This window comes from Physcomitrium patens, chromosome 19 (assembly GCF_059467195.1).
Source record: "Physcomitrium patens ecotype Gransden chromosome 19, ASM5946719v1, whole genome shotgun sequence".
NCBI classification, from domain to species: domain Eukaryota; kingdom Viridiplantae; phylum Streptophyta; class Bryopsida; order Funariales; family Funariaceae; genus Physcomitrium; species Physcomitrium patens.
In genome coordinates, this window is record NC_143428.1 from 4,715,001 (window position 1) to 4,738,178 (window position 23,178).

General features: G+C 37.6%; 3 protein-coding genes across 11 annotated transcripts; 1 reads left to right on the forward strand and 2 right to left on the reverse strand.

Annotated features, from left to right (window-relative positions):
* Window positions 1–3,570: 3,570 nt before the first annotated feature.
* Window positions 3,571–8,257, reverse strand: LOC112296075 (BTB/POZ domain and ankyrin repeat-containing protein NPR1). Of its 2 annotated transcripts, XM_024548213.3 has the most exons (7): window positions 7,767–8,184; window positions 6,563–7,658; window positions 6,065–6,324; window positions 5,682–5,827; window positions 5,137–5,463; window positions 4,725–4,988; window positions 3,571–4,240 (listed from the first exon to the last, which is right to left on the reverse strand). In XM_024548213.3, exons 2-7 carry the CDS (start codon window positions 7,055–7,057, stop codon window positions 3,927–3,929), a joined length of 1,806 nt encoding a protein of 601 aa, XP_024403981.1. In that variant the 5' UTR covers window positions 7,058–7,658; window positions 7,767–8,184; the 3' UTR covers window positions 3,571–3,926. The 2 variants fall into 2 exon arrangements, with proteins under 2 accessions (XP_024403981.1, XP_024403980.1); XM_024548212.3 differs by having other exon boundaries at window positions 6,563–8,257.
* A 4,496-nt stretch (window positions 8,258–12,753) lies between these two features.
* On the reverse strand, window positions 12,754–14,940 carry LOC112295689 (proteasome subunit alpha type-7). 8 transcript variants are annotated; one of them, XM_024547545.3, is made up of 4 exons: window positions 14,803–14,940; window positions 14,243–14,427; window positions 13,401–13,815; window positions 12,754–13,043 (listed from the first exon to the last, which is right to left on the reverse strand). In XM_024547545.3, exons 2-4 carry the CDS (start codon window positions 14,413–14,415, stop codon window positions 12,882–12,884), a joined length of 750 nt encoding a protein of 249 aa, XP_024403313.1. In that variant the 5' UTR covers window positions 14,416–14,427; window positions 14,803–14,940; the 3' UTR covers window positions 12,754–12,881. The 8 variants fall into 8 exon arrangements, with proteins under 8 accessions (XP_024403313.1, XP_024403309.1, XP_024403306.1 ...); XM_024547541.3 differs by having other exon boundaries at window positions 14,243–14,515; XM_024547538.2 differs by having other exon boundaries at window positions 14,748–14,898.
* A 3,520-nt stretch (window positions 14,941–18,460) lies between these two features.
* Window positions 18,461–22,907, forward strand: LOC112295891 (uncharacterized). The gene is made up of 11 exons (XM_024547915.3): window positions 18,461–18,740; window positions 18,976–19,081; window positions 19,360–19,420; window positions 19,543–19,643; window positions 19,967–20,164; window positions 20,404–20,543; window positions 20,749–20,823; window positions 21,378–21,468; window positions 21,654–21,857; window positions 22,043–22,087; window positions 22,526–22,907. Exons 1-11 carry the CDS (start codon window positions 18,525–18,527, stop codon window positions 22,600–22,602), a joined length of 1,314 nt encoding a protein of 437 aa, XP_024403683.1. The 5' UTR covers window positions 18,461–18,524; the 3' UTR covers window positions 22,603–22,907.
* The last annotated feature ends 271 nt before the right edge of the window (window positions 22,908–23,178 follow it).

The following is a 23,178-nucleotide window of genomic DNA, read 5'->3' on the forward strand; positions in this document are numbered from 1 at the left end:
GAAATGAATGCTAGGAACAAAAACAAAGAACAAGAAACATGGGCTTGAAACAAGAATAGAAGACAAGAGATGTAGACTTAAAATAAAAATAGCAAATGAGAGACATGGGATGTAGGCTAGAAATGGAAACAAAAGATGGATGGATATAATAATGGTTTTGACGGGGAGATCAATTTAATCACTATTACAGCCAATTTAATATTCTTGTATATATATAGAGACTATTTTTTAATTTTTTGTATGTATATATATAGATATATATATATATATGTACATACAAAAAATTAAAAAATAGTCTATTATAGTTGAAATTTAAGAATCTTTTGATAATGTTTAATTTTTTGTATTTTAAAATTAATATTTATTAATTAATATATCTTTTTAATTCAATCTATTAATTTTAATTATATTATGTTCTATCAAGTAAGAAATTTGTCTATAATCTAACAAAAAAATTAAATTAGATTTAGTATCTTAATCAACAAAAGATATATATATGTATATTCTATGCACTTTTAATAGAGTGTAATAAAAATTATTTCATTTGATTTAGTATTTTAAATTAGAAAGAATACACTCAAAAAATTTCAATATAAAAGTTTCTTATATCTAATTTCAAAATAAAATCAATTAAACTGAAATGTAACAAATTCTTGCCGTAACAACCTAAGATACTATAAGCCCCTATATTTCTATCTGCACTTCAGATAAAAGAGCTTAACATGCGATTTCACAAGGAAAAATGTAATTAGCGTGCAGCCAACTGTAAATGTTGTCAGTTAATCCAATGGAAGAAAGAAACATCAGGCACCCACTTACAGATAAAAGAAGACGACTTCAATTTCACCAACTTATGAGAGAATGGTTGCACTTTTCTTTGTTTTTGTGTGAAGTGTCTCAACAAATTGCTGCTTGATGTGACCTGAAGGTTTGTCTGAATTGCACAAGGCAAACATTCACTTCATCACGAAAATGAAGCATTAGATGTTTCACAACTTCCTAGTTCTCCAGATTGTGAATGTTGCATGTGCATGCATGCAAGTCAGCTTTCTTCACAGCACCAAGAATATGGAAATGGACAATACTGCAAGCAATCGCACAGTATTCAAGACGTCCTGAGCAGCAGTCATTTGAGCAGTACTTATCGAAGTTCAAGTCCAATGCTTCATTTATATGCAACCATCACAGTGACCTGATTCCAACGATGGGCCACTGTCTCTCAGAAAATAGTTTTTCATTCTTTGTGGCTTTGACGACCGCTTGACTTGCAAGAATACCGAACCGTGGAAAGCTCTTATTCTTCGAAATATCGAGACTTCAAAATTCTGAAAAGAATTCTTAGTTTTTGTGTCCAGAGGGTTGAGGACTGATTTTATAACCTTTGCTGTGAACTGCAATTCTCATTCTTAATCAGCTTAATTTCTGTAATATATTTTCTCATCTTCAAATCTGATTTCCTGGGGAGTTATATTGCTACTTCAACAATTTCACTTCTTCTATTAAACCGTGGCTCTAGTCGCTTGCAGCATGACAGTAGTACATTGGGTGCTTACCCATTCACAAGGTGTTCGATTGTGTATAATCCTCTTTAGTTCCAAGTTTCTGAATACTAACACAAGAGTGAGTTCAACCAGTAGATTTGGACAGTTTAAGTACAAGTTGGCAGAGCCGCAGAAGTTAAGTGGATGGCATGAGGGTGAGGATTGAGTGACGTATATCTTATTGATGGACGTCATTGTGGTCCCGCATAAGAGTTCAACTTCATGGCAACCCCGGGTGTGAACCCACTGTAAAAACATGTTTGAATCGACCCGTTTTGACAGCCCAAAAGAAAGGTGAGCATCAGAGCGATGATCGTAGCCCACATTGGAGTGAACACACGTCTAATTGAGGGTCCAGTCGATGTAAGGTGTCCCCCTAAGCACCAGGCAGATCATCCACTGGTTGAACAGCTTCGGATCATCCACAGTTCCAAACTCTGCATGTTTCGAAGAGAATGTACGCACACTTTCTTTTAAGCACTAAACGTCGTGATTCGCCTCTTCTTAGAAGTCAAATAAATCTGTAGGAAGCACAAGTTCAATGAGGCGGTGGAGCCTGGCAACGAAGCCATCGTTGACCTTCTCACGAGTATGAAAATAAGTGACGTTGTGAAACATTTTAATAAGTTCACCTGAAATAAAATAGAATTTCCTCAATGAAACATTGACGAAGTCTGTGTAGACTAATTTGATCCATTAGAGCTGATCGGCGTTACCATCAACTTAATAATTGAAGATCCATCACCATTCACGAGAACTACATGTAGCACTATATGTAGTCTGGACGTGGCTGACAGAGGTATGAACTTCTTTCCTGCAACTGCAATAACAAGGCTTGAATTTCATTGGAATGAATGTATCAAAATTCAACTGCTTAAACAATATGCTTAATAAGAAATTGGAGGTCCGTAAGAGTGAGGTTATTCTGGCAACTTTCACTGCCACAATAGATGGAAGTAGCCCAGGAAATGCAGGCATTAGCTATATTCTGCTTACTCTTTCTGATGCCTCTCCAGCTGCTAACAGACCTGCATTTACAGGAAGGGTTTTCCAAAACGGAATTCTAAAAGTCAACCTTATTCAAGTGTGGAGTCTCTCTACGAATGAACTACATTCATTCAAGGAGAATTTGAACACCTCACTCCAGCATGTGGAGACGTGATCTAGTGTCCAGAAACGGTTCAAATACTTACTGCAGCAATGCCATTCGAAATAAAGAAGGAAATGAAAATCTATATAGTTAGGCGTCCGTGTCCCATATGAGGATATATGCAGGTAAGAAGTTCTTGAATCATACAGAGTGCAGTGGGGTATGTACAATATACTTCGAGTTTCCTTCTGATGGAAGATTTGAGGAACGCGATTCATGACAAATTCTCCGCTCCACAACAGGAAGTGAACGCTGCTAAAGGAATTTGCAGGCAACATTCTTAATGTGATTAATCATTACCTAAACATCAAAAGCTCACTTGTTCGCGAACTTATTAGTGAAATCCGCAACGATGCTATTACTTGAGAAAATTTGAGACAGGTCACCAAATGATTGCTACTCACTGTTCGCGAAAATGCCTGCTACTCACTGTTCGCGAAATCTTGCCAATGATTGTCTTCTGCCTTGCACAGGACTAGCAACACGCGAAATAATACAATAATCAATCGTGGAGCAAACTGCAATCTTGACATGTCGAACTAAGGTTTCCCAGTTACAACCGACACCATGCACGTGCTAATTCAAACAACACGACTTGTGTTTCCCTAAAAGTGACTGCTGAGTACCAGAATCTGACTCACGTTTATTCCTGGGTTCAAGCAGTAAAGCACAAAACAGAAATATCTACGGTCGGAGCTCTACTGAAGCATCTTTCAGACATCAAATAGAGTCGAAAAAGGGACCTAACCTTCCGTTTGTAATAATCTTCGAAGGAAGACTTTTAGGCCCAAGACCAAGTTGCACCAAGTCTTCTACAACTAATGAGGAATCCTCAATTATACTTCATATAACAAGTTATCAGAATATGAAACATCCGAGTTTAAAGGTGGTCAAATTATCCCTCTCAAATGGAGAACCAGTTCCACTGATATATTACATCTGACAATTGCCATTCATTGTACATGCTTAATACCTCTGGAAATCTCACCTAGGTGCAAAAAAAAGATGCCACTACGCTATGGTTGATTAATGTACCAGAATCTTTTTGACTCCACACCCTCTAGCCCAAACTTTTTCCCAAGCACTGCAGTTCGTGACATGGAAGGTCCCTAAAGATCAGCACTATATTTCCTCGGTCGGTACTTCATATCTCCAATCCTTCAGTTGCCTCCAGTGAGATAAGCCACTGTAGTATTCGCAAAAATATTGAAACGGAATCTCGCCTACACGATTGACTAAACCTTCGAAATCATACTACCGCTCGTACCTCTAGAAGATGTGGACGAAGATGAAGAAGGAAGATTTGGTGTACGAGGATTTCTTTGCTCTTCAATCGGCTTTTCGATTGGCTTTTTTGCCTTCTTGATCTCCTCAACCTTGCCTTTCGAGAAACAATCCTGTAATATACCCTTAAGTTCTGCAAAATGCTTCTTTTTCACAAGCTGGTCCTCAACACTGCAATCTTCATCAGGCTCAACATAGTCGTCATCGAGCACATATTTGTCTATGACTGCCGAATAGCATGGAAAGTATTTGCGTGCAACTTCAGCTGCATACATTACACGCAACATCGTAAGCAAACAAGGATACTTCCACATATGAGGATTACAAAAGAACTAGGTATAATCATTAAATGCGAAGTGATCATCAGTCTCTGGAAGACTTGATCACTTAAATCCTGGCATCACCTCTGATAATTTTAGCTAGATACAAAGACATGTTTGGAAAGAGAACACATTGCGTAGAGAAAAAATACTACGTAGATCCAACTTAAGCAAAATGTGCTATGAGACTCCTATTACTTAGGTTGATTAAGCACTACACCGTGCAAATGTTATCTCCATTTCAATATTTTCAACTCTTACTACTATTCCAACACCAAAGTAGTAATCTATCGTCCATTCAATACTACATCTTAGCGAATATCATATCCCTTAGGCAAAAAGGGAATGATAATTTCATAGAAGATAAGTTAGACTTATAACAGCCTCTGAAGGAATGAAACTCTAAACAATGTGAGGAACAGTACTCACCAGCCTTCTGCAGAGTTTTACACCTCCGAATCAATGATTCCAACCGATTTTCTTTAGATTGATCCGCAACAGTTACACCTACTAAACCTGCCAACCTCTTCGTTGGCTCTTCGTTGAGTTCTACTGACGATTTCCTCTTCCTACTTGTTATTTCTGATCCAGAAGAATTCCTAAGAATCTCAGTGGACGTAGCATACGAATCGAGATGTGAGATACCCATTACAATATCTGCTTCCCGAGGATACAGCAATCGCGCCAATGCCACTGCAAACATAAAGTAAAAGATTAGGTGCCCAACGTGGTACACAGTGTATGAGACCTTGCTATACATGTTTCTGTTTGTTACTCCAGCATTTTCCTGATCGCTGACGAAGAGACAACGTTTCAAAAGCGTCGAGGCAGAAACACTGACCTCGATTCTCAAGATAAAGCAGCTTCGACATAAGATCTTTCTCAGTGCACGGTTGCTCTAGCATAGCGGCAGCAGCGTTAGGAACTGCCACAGAGCGTTCTGCCTGCTGCAGAATGCTTACGCAGAGGCTGTCTTTAAAATTCTCCTCCCCAACCAAATTGAATTTCCTAGTCAACCTCTTCGAGATGTCGAGAGCTGTTTGATTATCCAACGTTAAAGCCTGCAACTGTGCACCCTTCTCGACAAGTTTTGCAATTGCCAGCGGGTCCCTCCGCCAAGCAGCTACATGAAGAACTGTCATACCCCTCTCATTTCGAACGTTTACATCTGCAGAAAGCATAAGTTGTTAATTTACTTTAACATAAATGTCCTACATACCGACATGTTTATCATTGTCGTGCATAATATACCACAAAATGAGTGCATGAAACAGTTGCTTTCTGAATCCTCAACTTAACCCCCCCAAAATTGCAAGCGCAAGGAATTCTCTGTAGGCATCATTAAATAGCAGCCAATTTTCACGTCAATTATAAAACACATTTTACCTGCAATATCCAGCTCCAGCAAGTGAGCCAAAGTTCTAGGATGACAGTAAGCAGCAGCATAATGAAGTCCGCAAGCTTCATTTAAATCTAACTTCCCCTCATCTAGCAACAGCTGTACCAATTCTATATCATCCGAATCTAAAGCCCTGTTCAAAAAAGATTCTCTCTCAATACAAACTCTTCAGACGTGCAATAAAAGCTTAAGATAAACGAATACAAATACACATACTATCATTTCACTGTGTTTTGAAGAGGACTTCACAAATGGTGGCAACTGCGGGTCCTACGACACAGAGGGGCCAACGTGAAGGCTCCGAACGTCAAACGAGCTAGGCAACTGATTACAATAAAGCTTGATAATTGTGAAGTGACCAGATCGTTGCCTGTGTATCCGTTTACGTTGCTTTTCTTGTGACGCCGACAGGTGAAGCATGCCGGGTCTTAACTCCTTTGGAAACCTTCTCACTTGCTGCAGGGCTGCTCCAGAAAACTCCTTCTCCGCTGTTAGATTATCCAGTGAAGAAGATGCTAATGCGGTTAAGTACATTGATTTCAACTCAGAACACTCGGAAATAGCTGTTGATCGATAAACGTGTAGCATATCATCCACTTGAAAATTTTCTAGATGGTCAATAAGATGTTGCTGCAAAATGTTAACGTATCATTAATATTCAGATACCCTTACAAGGTTGAGACAAAGAAAGCTGGTATTCCAAGTTCTGCCAATATGTCTCGGAATTTATCAGAATTTATAATCGGGCTAACAGGAGGCATATGCCACATAACAATGAATGGATAATATACTGCCTATCTCTTCGAGTGAAAGGAACCCTTAAGCTACAATTTTTTTGCAGTAATCTTGTATTTAAAAGATAACATACCTCAGCAACGGTTGTCACTTCTGGTAGGTTGAGTAATAGCGAAAGCTGGAGAACCTCCAAAACGTGGTCAATAATTGGTCGACATGTTATGTGGACGCAAGTGGAATCATAACACGCAATGCCAGTCAGCCAGAGCTCCATCTTCCCACTGTAAACGTAACTCATGACAGCCATAAAAGCATCGTAGCCTATTTTCCCATCCTCAACAATAGTACTGAACTCTAATTCTAGTTTACGGTTTCCCCCAGTTACCCCCATTTCGGAAAAAACTTTTCGTATACCCGGACACCTAGCTGCCAATATGCACCTGTGAATTGGCACTTGCTTTCCATCTAGGATAATTGTGAGGTCACTGTACTCCTGATCAGGTATGCGTATGAGAGTTTCAAGATCAGAACCAAGCTTCTGGAGGGAAAGAGGTGTAAGCCCACTACTGCTTTCGCCACTTCCATCTGAGTGCAACAAAACTTGCTGCAAAATACTACGATCCGACATGGCCACTGCGATTCAAAAATCCCAATTGGGTGCTTACATCAATTACCTCCTGGTCAATTTCGCACCTTCCTATGGTTCAAATCTGATGTCGCTTAGTCAACCCAGTGTGACCCCAGAAACTAATATCCGTAACATAAAATCTTACAACATGGAGGAAAACAATCTAAATAAAAAGATGCAGAAAAACGACATGATGCTTCAATACTTCCTTCTGTACTTTTGCCACACCTTCTAATTAAATGCCACTCTTCAGAACTTTCCAACTCTCTACACTGACAACCTTCAAATTTGGGCACCGTCCTCAACTCAGGAGGGACAAAGAGATTGGGAATCACTAAACGAACCCTTGGGCACCGTCCTCAAGTTGCCACACATCTCCGGAAAATCTGAGCAAAAAACACATAGTACACAAACGACACCCCACTCCCCAACTCTAGGCCCAGCAAAAATTAGATATCGGGTCCCATACGAGATTCTCCCTGAACCCGAAAACATAAAATACTAACAAGTAAATGAATCTTCAAACTCCGACCCCGCGAAAGCTACAACTTCCGCATGCGCCTGTTCATGTTGCAAATGACTCGCAGGGGAGCACAGAAACCTGGACAAGATAGCCAAGGACGATAGAACATTCTGACTCAGCTTCCGCCGACCGAGACACCAAATTTCCCAGTTACTAAAAGGAAAGTATACCATGTAAACCACGAACCTAAGATCCCTCAAGTCGATACGCAACCGAATTCGAATCTGGCGATACTCCACGAAAGACGGTCTGCGGCAAAAGCAATCCCGTCAAAATCCCACGTGTAGAGAGATGACATGGCCGCAGCCAAGCAGCGGAGCCAGGAGTGAGAAACAGAATTTTGGTTTTAATAAAGCGAAACCCCGAATACCCAGACCACTTGTTTCACCACTTGCAATTATAACCCCTGCCCAACCCCCATCTGCTTCGTCACCTTTATCCTCCACAATAACAGCAACAGAAAACAAAAACAAAACAAACGAACAAACTTCAGAACTGGTTTCCTAACGCCGCCCTTCTTCTTCTGCTTCTTCTTCTCCACTTTCACACCGTTCGGTACTGTTTCGTTAAAATTATGTAAATTATATGCACATCATGCACACAATCGCAATCCCCCCCCCCCCCCCAAGAAAATGTATCCAACAAACTCATTTTCAGTACACATCACTTGACTATGACTGCAGAAAGCCTGAACGAAGCGACCTTCGCCAGTTCGTTCAGACAATATTAGTGGCCCGTGACGCTCAATTTCCACGAAGCTATCCATCTCTGGGGACCATTGCCAGCAGGGGCTGACTAAATGGGTGAGGTGGCATCATCCACTGAGGTTGACAGTCCCCACCGAAAGGATCCACGCAACTTGCCACTTCATCAACAATGGGTCTCAATCTCAGAGCACTGACGGTCCAGTTGGCACACCAATAGTCCACGTGTGTAAATCTGACGTGGCAATGCATGTGCTCGAGTCGTGCATTCGGTGCGCTCGGCGGTTAGTGGGAAAAAGGATTTGGGAGCGTTTCGATGGGAGTGGGGTCGAGATGGGAACTTAGAGAACTTGGGGAACCGTGGGTTGTGCACACAAAAGGAGCGCTGGGGAGCAAATGCCGTGAAGCTTCTGGTCACGTCACTTTGAACGTAATGTGGCGCAACGTTTCATGGCCGGAAGGCGACGTCTCATCCTCTGCATGCCTCCAGGAATTCACACGTTGATGAATGTACCTTTCTTCATCCTCTGTTCACTATCTAGTTATTCATTTACTATCTGACGTGACTTCATCCATTTGTGGTAGGACACACCATACACTCTTTTTTCAAAAAATTAGGGTTTTGTCTCCCTTCGACTGACTTGAGTGAAAGGTCTAAAAATACAAATACATTCACTTATTGAGTATATTTTTGTATGAACAAGTGAATTTTCCATTTCATTGTAAACTCTTCCATGAGTTGAGAATAGAATATGCAATTCCACTTTTCTACTATGAACAAGTATTCTAGAATTAGAAAAAACTCCAAACGACTATCAAACTTGTTTGTAATATAAAGTATGTTTGTATGAGTAACAACCCCATTCAGTTAAACTAATTGCACATAACTAAATTGAAGAGAGATTGTTCCAGCTATTTCTACAATTTATTTACATATAGAAAAATGTTAAAATAACCTACATGTTTATTAAATCGGCCCACCCTATCGTGGCAAACAAGGGGGGTTGGGATGAGAGTTGAGAATAGAGGAAAGGGAACAAGGTGGGAGGGCAGGAGGGGGATTAAGATGAAGAAGGTTGGAAATGAAGAGAGCGAGGTGGAGATGAGGGCTATGATTATAATGATGGTTTCAGGAGATGATCCATTTTTCTAATAATGGTTACAATATGGTGGATTGATTTAATAAATAGGTCAGTCATTTTAGTATATATATATATATATATATATATATATATATAATTTCTTCTTAATGTTGTTGATAATTATTAAAGCATCTTATATTGGCACACGTGCAATTTAATCAAAGTAGGTTGGATATTTGTTAGGTACTTTCAAAAAGAAAAACAATACAACTTTTGTTTAGGTGATTCATTTTTGTTTTGCAACCTTCACAATCTTTTATGATTAGTAATATATATAAGATTATGTATTTGTAGTCTTTAAGATTTTAAATTTATTTTTTTAAATATATTATTTAACAAAATAGTACATTTGTCTATATAAAATTATTGTCTATATAAAATTATATTGTTTGCAAAGTTGTTTTTTTTAATTTGGCAAAAATACACATATATACAAATTATAATACATACATTATAAGTGTTGATTTATTTTATATATAAATAAAATATAAATTTTTTATTAACAAATAAACATATTCCAAACATATAAAGTATAAATGAAGGAATAGGTAATTTTAAAGATAAATAGTTAATGACAAATCTAAAAGCATTATAGATATACTAGCAAAAACTCATGCCATTAGGCACTACAATCTTGAACACATCCATCTATTCTATTATTTATCTATGCTTATTTGTTCTCACACTCCATAGTTATTATATTTTCTAGTTTCAATGTTCCTCAATTCTCATGTTTCCTAATTTCCATGTTCTCTTGTTCCTTTGTTCCCATGTTTTTCTCCATGTTCTTCAAGTTTTCTAAGTTTCCTTCTTTATAGCCAATTTAGAAGGCTTTTGTGTCTCTTTATATTATACCAAAGTTGTCTTATATATTTATTTTAATATTTACATTTAAAATAGCATATGTTTGTTTGTATGTATGCATCTAATTTGCATTATATTTCTTCATGCTTTTATCCTTTTATGAATTAATCTAAAACTATTAGCCAAGTATTTTTAATAAATAAAAAATTAAATAGTAACTTAGTATTTGACATTAATAACAAGTGCTACACTTTGACACATATGACATTTTTTTTTTTTCGTTTTACAAATATACATATATACATATATATAATTTATAAAAAAAATTGAATCTTATACTAATTTGGTGGTTGCTTAGATCATAGGTACAACAAAACTAAGATTATAATAATTAATTTAGATAATTTGAAAGAATATATATATATATATATAATTAATTACATTTATTATATATATTTATTGATTTTTTTGAAGAAAATTTTAAGTTAAGAATAAAAATAAGATAAATCACAGTTTTTTAAACTTGTGGTTAGTTGAAACCAAGATGCTTCCTTTACCTGGCCTTCCACCTAGTAAAATTATCCAAAAAAACTAGAAAAATTAAATATTGGATAGAATGCATTTCTTCTTGCATAACATGAATAATATTGTTGCTCAAAAATTGTGTTAGGCCCACCTCAAAAGATAGCTATTACAAAACTCTCTAAAATATGTATTAAAATTTCAAAATTGAATATTTTTTTTCTATTTGTCACAATCATCACAATCTATACATGTTTTCTATATTTAACATTGAAACAAAATATATATATATATATATATATATATATATATATCCTCTCCCTTTAGTAAGCAAAGTTTTCAAAAGACCTTTTCTCCACTAAGCAAGAAAACTTTTGAACCATAAATTGTAAGATAAGTTTCCAGTTTAGTATCCGCAAAAGAGCAAAACATAGAATTAGTTGACCATACTTTTCTGTTTATGAAACAGTCTACAAAAGCCCACTCTCCTCTGACATTCTCCTTCCAGAATGGGCCTGGTGTCGGTGGCCCAAGCTTGACTTGCACGCCATGCTGTCAGTGTCGGAGGCACTGTGCACTGCGTGTATTGCATCCAGGTCCGACTGTTTGATCTCGTGGAAAATGCTTCGGCAAATCTGGAGGGGGGAGATGCCGAATTTGAGCCGCTATAGCAGCATGTGCTCACTCTATCTCCTCTCATCTCCAGTACTTGTTGGTATCGAATAAGTGAAAGTGCTGCTTCATCCTCTTAATTGCTTCGCATTCTCACCCCGACATCAGTTTGCTGCTAGCATCATCGTCGTTGCAGGGACGGTGGTGGATTCCTGAATGTCGCAGATGGTGATGACTTTAATAAGGTCCTGTTTGTCGATCGATCAGTTTCTTCTGCCTATTTAACATGCGCCACTTCCCTAATGCTCCACTTTTCTAATGGATTGGAAAATGCATTGGCGCAATTATCGCAATCGTGCCAGAAAAGTGCTGTTCCTCCGCAATTCTCGATGTTCCGTCGGGAAAGGATGGCCAATCTTCCGCTCAAAGTTTAAGATCCTTGTGATGCGATTTCGCAGATTAAGTACGCAGTTCGCACTCTGATCTTTTTTTCTTCATCCGTTCGTCATCCATGCATGTTTACAGAGGTGCAGAATTGAATATTTAGAGTTTGTTAAATGAGCAATTAGATAGGGTTAAGGGTTTAGAATTTATTAAAATGTTTTGATGCGACAATTGCCCCATTTGCTATAAATCTCGGTCCGGATTGAAATCTGAGTTCTCCTCGTCGGCACAGGTTCGATCGTGCGGTTCAATCAAATTTAGCTTTCTTAATGCTTTTTGGTGTTGGTTTGGTGCTGTGTGCTCTCCGCTGTTGACAATCTCTTTGCTTTTTGTTCACTCATGAGCAACTAGGAGGAGTCAATTTCTACGCTGTAACGACATGAATACTTTCTGGTGGATGGGGTATCTGAAAGGCCAGATCAATTCATTTGAGCATTTTGCCACACACCTCTGCTTCGTCTCGTTCTTGAGGTCAGCGTTAGCTCATACAGATGATACAACCCTACATAACTGATTTCCTTCTCCATCATTAACAACGAAGATATACCATATTTGAAATGTCTCAAGGATGCAAAATCGCGATGGTATTCTGCGTTCTGATTGCGATTTCGATTTTCTCTTGCCGTGGAAAACAAGGACTTGGCTACTCAACCCACATTTAAGGCATTACATGAGTACACGTGGATGTTGTACAGAGATTGTAGTCATTGATTTTACGAACATTTGTCGATCATTCTCTTGCAATGTTGCAACAGCTAATCTCACAACTTTTGTTACATTGCCTGACGAAGTTAACCTGGCCTTCTGACTGAATATTTTCTGCTTTGTTAGCATGTGCAAATCCAGGTACATTCATCATGAAACGTTTTGTGATAATGATTTCGTTATTCCTTGCCGTTGCATGAGCGGTCAATTTTGTCATAAACCAGCATTTGCATCTCACAATAACCAAGAAGGAGCTCGTCGTCCGACTGAATTAGTTCCGGCAAAATGCTTTACAATTTTACATGGATCATCATTCACCTGTCCGTCACCCTAGCGAATAACCCCCGAATCCACCAACCGTCTGAAGCCTACTGATCACGAGGAGGACCCTTCTTAGCTGCTTCCACAGCAGCCTTCTCAGCTTCTATACCAGCCACAATCTCCTCAACTTCTGCCTCATCCAGCAATCGCAAACCTTCGTTCTTGGTCATTACTGCTATTTCAATGTTTTTACCACCACTCTCAACTACCTACGAAACCACACAACAGCATATAACTTCAGTTTCAAAATGACAAACCGTCCCCTTACAACCATTATTTACTAATGTGTCCTCTGCCCCTGAGTATGCAGTAGTCACGTAGCCTCTGAAACCCAGAAAGGAATCTATTTAGACAGACTACCCCGCACTAAACTACAAGTAACGAGAATTTGCAATTATACATTATTAGACTTTTTCACTTAAAAAAACCTTCAAAATCAATCCCCAAAACTTAACACGTAAGGGTACTCAAAAAATGAAGGTCCAGACTCCCTCATATCAAACTGCATGCACAGTTTCTACCAATACGAAAGAGAGAAATAAAATATAATACAGCCGTTGATTTACCTCAAGAAGTGCTCGGACAGCTAGTTTGACAGTCTCAGCGCCTGATGTCTCAGTGTAATTCTTTTCCAGGAATTCACGTACCGAGTTCGAGTTACGGCCAGTAGCATTGGCTTTCCAAGCTGAAAAGGTTCCAGAAGGGTCGGTTTGGTAGAGGGCAGGTACGCCTGTGTAAGGGTCGAAGCCGACGATGAGAGTGGAAATACCGAAGGGGCGAACTCCACCACTCTGAGTGTACTTTTGCTGCAAGCCGGCGATGAAGCGAGTGATATACTCGACAGTCACAGGATCTTCTACTGTAAGTCGATGGCTTTGGCACTCAATTCGAGCACGGTTGACGAGAACACGAGCATCGGCGGTGAGACCGGCGAAGGCGAGTGATACGTGCTCGTCTAACTTCAAAATCTTCCGCACGGTGCTGCAAAGGGATAATCCTCTTTGTGAGTCAGATTGCTCTATCAAAACATCGTATATAATTATTTGGTTAATGTGGCAACACCCGCAAGAAATTGCTGGATGACGATCTTACGGGAACTTCTTCGGTACTCTCTAACTCAATCCCTCTATACAATAAAATCAGTGGAGAACTTCCGCGCTACAAGTTTCGGCAACAAAAACCTTACCATCGTCGATAGAGAATTACCACTCTCTCCTTAATCCACGCAACCACAACCCACAGATTCAAATAACCAAGATGCAAAATCCAACATATCTACAACCCTCCTCCAATTTTGAGCATCGAGGAATTCAAAATTAAGACCTAAATGTGTCTACCTAGATCTCCTAAATCGCCCGATTCATCCATAAGCATCAACAAATGCACCATGATGCAAGAAAAGCCTTACCGAGCATCTTGCAACTTAGCAGTAGATTTCTTCTCCACTCCCAACACGATGGTGTCTGTACCTCGCACACCGACTGCTGCGTTTCCCTTTCTGACGGCTTCCAAAGCATACTCCACTTGAAAGAGATGCCCATCCGGCGAGAACACGGTGATGGCTCTATCGTATCGGGCCATTTCTACCGGCTCCTACCAACAGTCCACACAATGAACGCTAGTTTAAGACGCACCGATCTTATCATTCAACCTCAATTCGACCCAACCATCTCTCTAGCTCCTGCAACAAGCAAACTCCAGACGTGAAACCCTAAAACGCATTTCTACACCAAATTACCCCTAAAATCCATTACATTAACAACACAACGAAGACATCAGGAAACGCACCTAGAGCAGAGGGAACAAAAAAAAAACAAAAACAAAAACAAAGGGCCAAAAGTTCGATTTTGATAGAAACCCAATTGAATCCTGTTTGCGATTCAACCTAAACAATCGCAAGTAAAGACGAAAACCGAGATTGAATCAGGCTTCGGATTTTTCTTAAAGGATTGTCCTGTGGACACCGACCTTGCCCAAGCATTTAGAATTTGCTGGAGTGGGTGTTCACAGGTGACCTTCATCACACCATGAGTCTCCATCGTGCATCTGCTTCTGTTTCATTGCTGGTAATATAACTTTGTTTTTGAGTTTACTGTGTATACATTGTTAGGAGGATAAGATGCTTCTCTGGGTGTTGGATTAGAGTCATCGAAGTGGTGGAATAGGTCTGCAAAAGCTGAGATAATGGCTTTAGGCTTGATTTGATTACACCACAAAATTCTTGGAAATGTGGATATGTATGTGTGGAACAAGGTGATGGTATTGGATTAGTATTATATATGAATTAGTGAAAGTTGGTGTTTGGATATTATGAATTGTTTTAACACTATGTGCCTAAAATGTAGGAGACTTCTACAATAACTTCCGATGAAAGAGGTTATTAAGAATAGGTTTTTGTGTTTACATGGCACAACTAAAAAATACTTATAAATTTATGTTTAAAAATCTTCTTTAATAATTCTTGAAGACAATATCATCTAACAAAAATATTTTTACATATTTTTACTTTTATATATATATATATATATATATATTTATATATTGTGATTATTTGAATAATCTAGATATTCATAACATAATATTCTTTGGTAGAGATAAGTTCTAGAAAGAGTGATTAGACTCTAAGTCATTTCATAAGTTGATAAAAATTAAAATTTGTCAAATAATATTTGTAACAAACTTTGATGGTGCTTGATTGGTGTAACAAATAACCATATTTACTAGTATATTTACTTAGATAAGTATAATTAGATAGAAGTAAGTAAAAGTAGATTAAACTATTGATATCTTATTAAGAAGCTTCTTATAAGCTTTGTAAACTTTACACATATTTATAAGTGATTGGAAGGTTGACAACTTGGCCAAAAAGTTGGCTACATATTTAGCCACTTGTATTACATATTAGCTATGTGACGTACATGTTGGAAATTTGCGTTACAAATTGGATATATGTCTCATAAGTTTAATACATGTCATGTAGCCCATAGGACATTATCATGGAGTTCTTTAATAGATAATATATGTAGAGGCAAAATGAGGCCCTCCTCACTTTTATCAACGTCTTTCTTGTGTTCTATCTTAGTTTTAAACTTTCTAGTATTATCAGCATAATCCACACCAATAATTATTTAGATAAGAGGAATTATGTAGAAATAAGTAAACGTAGATAAATTATATAATATCTTTTGGAGAAGCTTCATAGACATGGATATAACTTTTTATGTCTTTAGGTGATTGTTGGATTGAAAACTTTGCCAATAAGTTAGCCATGTGGTGCATATATAGAAAATTTATCTTGCAAGTTAGACACATGTTAAAGGTCCTAAAAAACATTGCTACATATCTCCTTATTAAAGAATATACATAGAGGCAAGAGTGAAGCCTTCTTCACTCCTGTCAATTCTTTTCTTGCTTTTAGTCTAGTTTCAAGAGTCTCTAGTTTTTTAGTCTTTGAGAATAGTCAATCTAATTTCTTTTTAAATATACATATTTTCTTATTTATTTTTTTTTAACTCTATTTGAGACTTTATCTTACTTATTTATTTACAATCTTTGAGCTTTTGTCCTTGACACCTAATTTTTTTTGTATTTAGTAATAGTCATTCTAATTTCAATTCTATATCTATCTTTTAATTGTCTGATTTTTCTAAATTAGTAATATAAGAGTGTATTGTCATTTTAAAAACTTTATTGTAATTGATATTTTTATAAATAGTTATTTTAAACTTTTGATAGTGTTTAATATAAAAAAAATAAAAAATAAAAAAATTATAATATAAAATTTATCAAGGCAATCAAAACTATTCTTAAATAATTTTTTTGAAATGCCATCATGTATAATATCCACCTCTAATGATATTATCAAACTTTAAGACTTCTTTTAAAAGTTATAGTAATAAAAGTATTTTATCTTAACATCTATTTAATAAAGAACATGTCTTTCTTGATTTCCTTCTTTTAATATGATAGAAGAGAAACTAAATAATACATCTCTTAAGTCTTATTATTTTTATATGTGATATATAACACTAAATAAAATTTTTGACAAATTCATGATTTAATAAGTTTGGCAACAATTTAATACATATAAACATGAAAAAATTAATATTTCAATAATTTATATAATCTTTGATTAAATTAGAAGCATCTTCTAAATAATAAAACTATTTTAAAAAGAAATATATGATTACAAAATATATTATTGTTGAAATTTAAATTAAAAAATATATATATTTATTTTTATTTTATCAATAAAAAGATGAAATAAAATAAATAAATATAGTTATAAAATAAAATAAAATAAAATTTTAAAATCAAAACCTTAATACAAAGAAAGCATGGACAAGATTAAATATAGCTTCTCTTGCTTCTATATATATTAGCTACCAATAAAGTCTTTTGGAAGCTTCTTAAGGATAATTAAGTTTACATCCTAAGTATCAAGTTGTAAGTTGCTTCTAAGGCAATTGCTTAAAAGTACAAAATATATAGCATAAGTTCTAAAAATCCATTGGGATATCTAAAGAAATATAAAAATCTAATATGCATTATAGAAGATAATATCTACTTAGTATATTTCTACCTACTTCTATTTATTTTTCTTTACTTAAGTAATATAAAAATTTTTTATAAAAATATTATAGGTTTAATATAGATAAATAATCATTATTTTAATTGAAGATGAATAAGCTATTAGAATAATGTTTAATTTTTTTTAATCTCATATTTTTCGTTTTTAATTCTAAATCCATCCAAAAATTTTAAAGACACTTATTTTTTTAACTTCTCATCATTCAAATTATATGCATCACATAATTAATTGATACAAGAATGCAAAGCAAATCAGTCCAAATTAGATTGTGTCTTCTAGACAAACACCAATAAGTAAAATTTTTATAAGATGGAATTCTAATAAACATCAACTTATTTCTATGGTATTATACTTTATTTTTATTATAATTTACACATGCAAAATTATATACGTTCAAATTTAATTTACAGTTTTTAATCAAATTGTGGATGAGAATCTAGCCAAAATAACTTCCATATAGAAAAAGAAATTAGATTAGTAAAAATATATACCATATCTTTCACTGTTTTAGAGAGATTCAAAACAAGTGTTTTTTTCATAATTACTTCTTACATTGATGTCTCAATATAAAAATGGTTTCAATTCTGTATGAAAATTAAAAAAAAAAAAAAAAAAAAAAAAAGCTATGAGATGATGTGATATATGTTGAATAAAAAAAAATTCACGAATCAATACATAAAATACTACAATTTCCTTCACAATTAATCAAAATTCTAAACTAATTGCACTTTTTATTACATTCTAATTACAATTAAAAATTTCTTTTCCCTTATCAAAATTACCAGTAAAAATAATTCAGCATCCTGAATGACCTTCCTTTCTAATTTATTTATATAAAATTTGAGTCTTGGTTTTAACGTTATAAAATTTGAGGCAAAGAAGGAGGGTAATGGGGGGTGACACGAAGGAGGTAAGGGGAATGGGGAACAGGTAGGGAACAGATAGGGAACATGGACGAGACGTCACGAGTCGGGGAGGGGCACGGGTCATATGTAAGCTCGGCCAGGTCCGGCCCGGCCCGGCCCGGCCCTGTCTGGCCCCGGCTGTGGGTCGTCTTCGTCTTCGGCGTGGCATTGCAATTGCAGCAAATCGATCAGCCATGGCGGATGCCGCCGCCTCCTCCTCCTCCCCTGCGTTGCTGGTGACCCTCGTCACCGTCTTCCTGGGTTTACTCACCTTCGTGCTTCTCGCTCTTCGCAGCCGTGCTTCAAAGCCGGAGTCGTCGCCCGCTCACGCTACTTCTCCGACTGATTTCGCTACCCAACCTGCGAAGAAATCGACGAACCCCAAGCAGCGTTCTCTGGCCGCGAAGAAGGTATGTGTGTATTCAATGTCGTTTGTGTTCTTCTAGAAGGGCTTCGGGTTTTTGATTCGACTACATCACCTTCCTGTTAGTATTGGATCACCTCATGCGGCATATGGATGTGTTCAAGTGTGACATGCAATCCTTTGCCTCCAGGTCTACAGATGATCTGGTGTAGGGGAATTGGGAATTTAGTTCTCCTGGATTGTGTCTGGACTGTGACGCGTACCTTGTCTGTTTTTTGCAGGCGCATCCGCAACGGCATCATCACCTTGAGATCAATATGTTGAAAGGCCATACCGACGCTGTCACTGGCATTGCCTTCTCTTCAAATGGTCGAGGCATAGCTTCAGGTGTAAATCTTCAAATTTTTCGACTCGATCTTCTGTTCTTCGCCTTTGTCAAACTCTGTCGGAATCGAGTTGGGCTTAAGAACTGAGTGATAACCAATTCCCAAATTGGGTTGTAGCTGCATTACTTTTCCAATTCAAAATTTTCTTTTTTCTTTTTTCTTACGGTACTTATCTCTCGCAGCGGGGAATTGTTCTGGTACATGCAATGTATGTTTTTGTTTATTTGAGGTGCATCTGGCGAATGTGCATTTGACTAAATTTTGGAGTTGAAATTGCAGCATGTGCTGATAGAGTCATACGAGTTTTCAAACTGGATGACATCTCTGCCAAAAGTTTCAAGTATGCCTCCATCTATTACTTTGTTATTTCTACTCTATTTCAAAAACTATCGTACATTTCTCTTCAGGGTTGTGCCTGCGCTGGTCATAAGGATTTTGATTGATCATCTGCGTATTTTACAGATTTCTACGCTTAAATCTTCCAAGTGGGAGTAATTGCCCTACGAAAATAACTTTTGGACACGGATCAAGTCAACTGGTGATCGCAACTGAAGGCATGTCAGGTAGCTAAGTCTGATGCACATTGATCACCCTCTACAAGCATTTTGTAGGCAAATAGGTTTCAGACCTTCGATATGTGTATTTTCTGATGATTGCAATCCTATTTACACAACTGTCTTAGTTTTAGGTCGAACTCTTTCGTTTGATGGCAAGCTCGTACAAATTTTAGCATCTTGAGTTTTTAGGATATGTCCTGGCACGGTTTAGCGTGAAATGGATAGGAGTGGGTCACTGAAACTTAATTAAAAAATAAATCTTCAGCCATTGTCTATATCACATCAAGGTAGTTGTTGTGCTAAGAGAACGTGGCTGGGGGGTCTGTCAGGCACAGGGCTATGTATGTACTCTTCGGCTAGCAGCGAGGCAGCAACTGCTGCTAAGGAGCAAGGAAAACCCGCTCAACCGGAGATGAAGTGGGAGCTGAAGAACGTTCATGACAAAAAGGGCCTTGTTTCCCTTGTTAGCTCCCCCGCCACTTTTGGAAGTGGAAATGGAGGAGTCATATTGGCCTCGTCCTCTGAAGGTGTAGTTTCTCACAGTCAATCGGTCTTTCTCTCGGAGGTTTGTTGTGTAAGACCGGAGGTCTTTAGTTTGAACGAATAAATTCTTTAGCTTCTGGGCTACATGCATCATGTTCGTCATTTACTTTTGCATTCTGCATTTATCTGCAAAGGCAACGTTATATTTCGTCGTCACTGGTTCACAGTGATCTAGTTCAAAGGTACAATCAATTATCAGTTATTTACTAGTTCATGTTTGCAGGTACGGATATCAAGTTATGGACAGCAGACACGGGCAAGTGTCTAGGCACAGTGGACACCAACCAGCTGAAAAATACCATGGCTACTCTGTCACCTAATGGACGTTTCTTGGCAGCGGCAGCCTTCACTGCAGACGTTAAGGTGTTGCAGCTTGCTTTACGTGTCATGTGCATACATTCTGCTACTGTGTCATGGATATTTTTTTATTTCTGAGGTTGCATTTTGATTGCCCGTGAATTTTCATTTCTTTAAAGTAATTTCTGGTGTTTTGGTATGGTACAACTTTCTGATTATATCACGTGCACTCATGCTTGGTATCTCACAAACAGTAGTGGTTTTGCTCCAGATCTGGGAAGTTGTGTATGGCAAGGATAATCAAGTGAAAGAAGTTCCGAAGGTTATGCAACTTAAGGGTCACAAGGTCAGTCAATCTCAAACTTGGCATCTATGCATTCGAGATCATTTCAGATCGCAGAATTGTGTTCACTGTCGTTACTCAACCCCATGACCGAGTATTATGAACCTTGTTTCATACGAGGATGCTGCAATCTCTGGGTTTTCCATAGTTCTTAAAAGATCTCTTTGTTGTATGATGGTTCAAAGGTTTGAGATTTTAGTGCAATTCGTCGTGAATTTGAATTCTATATTTGAAAAGTCGAGAGTACGCGTTGAGTACGAATGATCATGTTTTAGGCATGAGTTAGAGGCAAATGGCTCGGATCAATCTTCAAGCACACACAAGTGCAAAAGAGGTGGACGAAAGCGCATACATCCTAGTGCATGTAAAGTTTATGGTTGATAAAGAAGAGGGTGTAGCAAATGGCATTTGAAACCGTTTCACTGTCATGGTGGTTTGGAAGCTGTGAGCATTAGAAGGGATTTCTCACGATAGTCATGTTTGTGTGGACTGCGAGACAACGTGCTGTATACATGCTTACAGTTACCCACTTTGTCTTTATTGTTGCGAATCCACAGAGTGCAGTTACTTGGCTAGATTTTACATGGGATTCGGAAAGAATAATTACTGCATCGAAGGATGGCTCGATCAGGATATGGAATATCAATGGTAATCTTGAATTAACCTTGAGTATCATTTCGTGCAGTTCACTGAATGTTTGTGTAGATTCTTTAAATTATATTCTCTACTTGGTTGTGCCTTGAGTAATTTTCTGCACCTTTGAATAAGAATGTAGCAGCTCTTCCAGTTTGACTTGTCCTCTAATTCTCATGTTATTATGTCATGCTGGACAGTTAGATACCACATGGATGAAGACCCCAAATGTATCAAAGTATTCAAAATTCCGACTCTAGATTCAAAGGGCAACCCAGTACTTTATGATAGACTTGCTGTATCACCTGACAACCAGATTTTGGCTGTCACTTATGGCACCACGCTGCAATGGTTGCGCACTGAGACTGGCGAGATTTTGGACACTGCTGAAAATGCTCATGATGGTGCGTGTCCCTTCTCCTGTGGTGATTTATGGCAAGTCAGAATCAAGTACTTGCATATTGTTCCTTTTATTTCTGCAAATTCCTAGATGAGGACTCCAAATCATGAAGTGACTATATGAATTTGACGTCCGACATCATGTCTCAGTTTCTAAATTGTGTTTGTCAATTGCTTGTTGTTTGTACAGAAAATATTACATGCCTAGTGTGGGCTCCACAACCACTCCCCACAGGTAATGCATTCATGTGATTCCTATTCAGAAGTCTATATTGTTGATTAGAGCATGTATTATCTGTAACGGTATCCAAATGTATTGCTTTCCTTAAATGTGTGCCCTTTTTTCTTGCTTCTGCCTGGGGTTAGGAAGGAGCATTTTAAATGTTTTTCATGGTCACTCGCGGAACCTTCTTTTAAGTTCGTTAAATCATGCTCCATTTCTGATTAGTGTACCTTCAATCCTGCAATAGAAGCAGGAAATATTTCCCTTCACTATGCAGGCGGGTGATGAGTTATCAGTTCAATTAGGATGTGGGATATATGCTAGTTACCTCAAGTATGTGTTGCAAGTCGAGCTTCATTTACTCTAGTTCATTGCTATTGCCATAAATTTGTCTGAATCCGTTTCTAGATGGTAAGTTAGGTGCTAATATGTGGGAAGTGTTGTTTCCAGAAAGTGGGAAGTCCCTCATCTTGGCAACAGCTAGCTCGGATAAGAGAGTGAAATTGTGGTGTCCTCCACCTCTATGAAGTTAAATCAGTTCATTAACTCGAAGGTTTTGTTGCCCAGAAGACACACTGTTACTCCCCATAAGGAGTGCACCCAGGTGATCAGTGCAGTTTGCGTTCAGACACTTCAGACACGTGTACCTCCAGTAGCAAAATTACAAACAGCGATATGCATATATCCTGAGTTGTACATGTGCGGACATAGGAATGTAGCATTGAGGGGGATTTTGGCTAGTTTTTATAGCACTTGAACTTGCCTCAAGGTTGAGCTTTTGTTTCATTCATATTCCTTGTCATTTATGCGAACATAGAGTACCTTTACTCGAGTACCTCTCGTCATGTGCTGTATTGAATGGTCCTGACATTCTGTGTGTACAGATGTCAGTCTATTGGTTTCATATGACGTTTTGTTATTTGGTAAATAGTGTTCTGAAGTGTGGATTATGTCTACATTGTTCCTGCTTGATTGGAACCCTCCTATTGCGTTATCCTCCCATTGTATGAAGTGAAAGAATGAATTGTAGGAAACCCTGTCCTTACAACTACCTAGACTTAATGACTGAAAGTAAGCATAGTGGTTCTGGGTCACTGAGCTAC

Excerpts from the sequence above, each read along its gene's own strand:
- LOC112296075 (XM_024548212.3), bottom strand. The coding sequence starts at position 7,057 with ATGTCGGATCGTAGTATTTTGCAGCAAGTTTTGTTGCACTCAGATGGA. Across the intron at positions 5,828-6,064 it reads CAACGTAAACGGATACACAG|GGCTTTAGATTCGGATGATA; the intron begins GCAACGATCTGG and ends TTTTTTGAACAG. Across the intron at positions 5,464-5,681 it reads GCTGGAGCTGGATATTGCAG|ATGTAAACGTTCGAAATGAG; the intron begins GTAAAATGTGTT and ends TGCTTTCTGCAG.
- LOC112295689 (XM_024547538.2), bottom strand. The coding sequence starts at position 14,873 with ATGGAGACTCATGGTGTGATGAAGGTCACCTGTGAACACCCACTCCAG. Across the intron at positions 14,428-14,747 it reads CGAAGCCTGATTCAATCTCG|GAGCCGGTAGAAATGGCCCG; the intron begins GTTTTCGTCTTT and ends GACTGTTGGTAG. Across the intron at positions 13,816-14,242 it reads GCTAAGTTGCAAGATGCTCG|CACCGTGCGGAAGATTTTGA; the intron begins GTAAGGCTTTTC and ends ATCCCTTTGCAG.
- LOC112295891 (XM_024547915.3), top strand. The coding sequence starts at position 18,525 with ATGGCGGATGCCGCCGCCTCCTCCTCCTCCCCTGCGTTGCTGGTGACC. Across the intron at positions 19,421-19,542 it reads ATCTCTGCCAAAAGTTTCAA|ATTTCTACGCTTAAATCTTC; the intron begins GTATGCCTCCAT and ends CGTATTTTACAG. Across the intron at positions 20,824-21,377 it reads TGCAACTTAAGGGTCACAAG|AGTGCAGTTACTTGGCTAGA; the intron begins GTCAGTCAATCT and ends GCGAATCCACAG.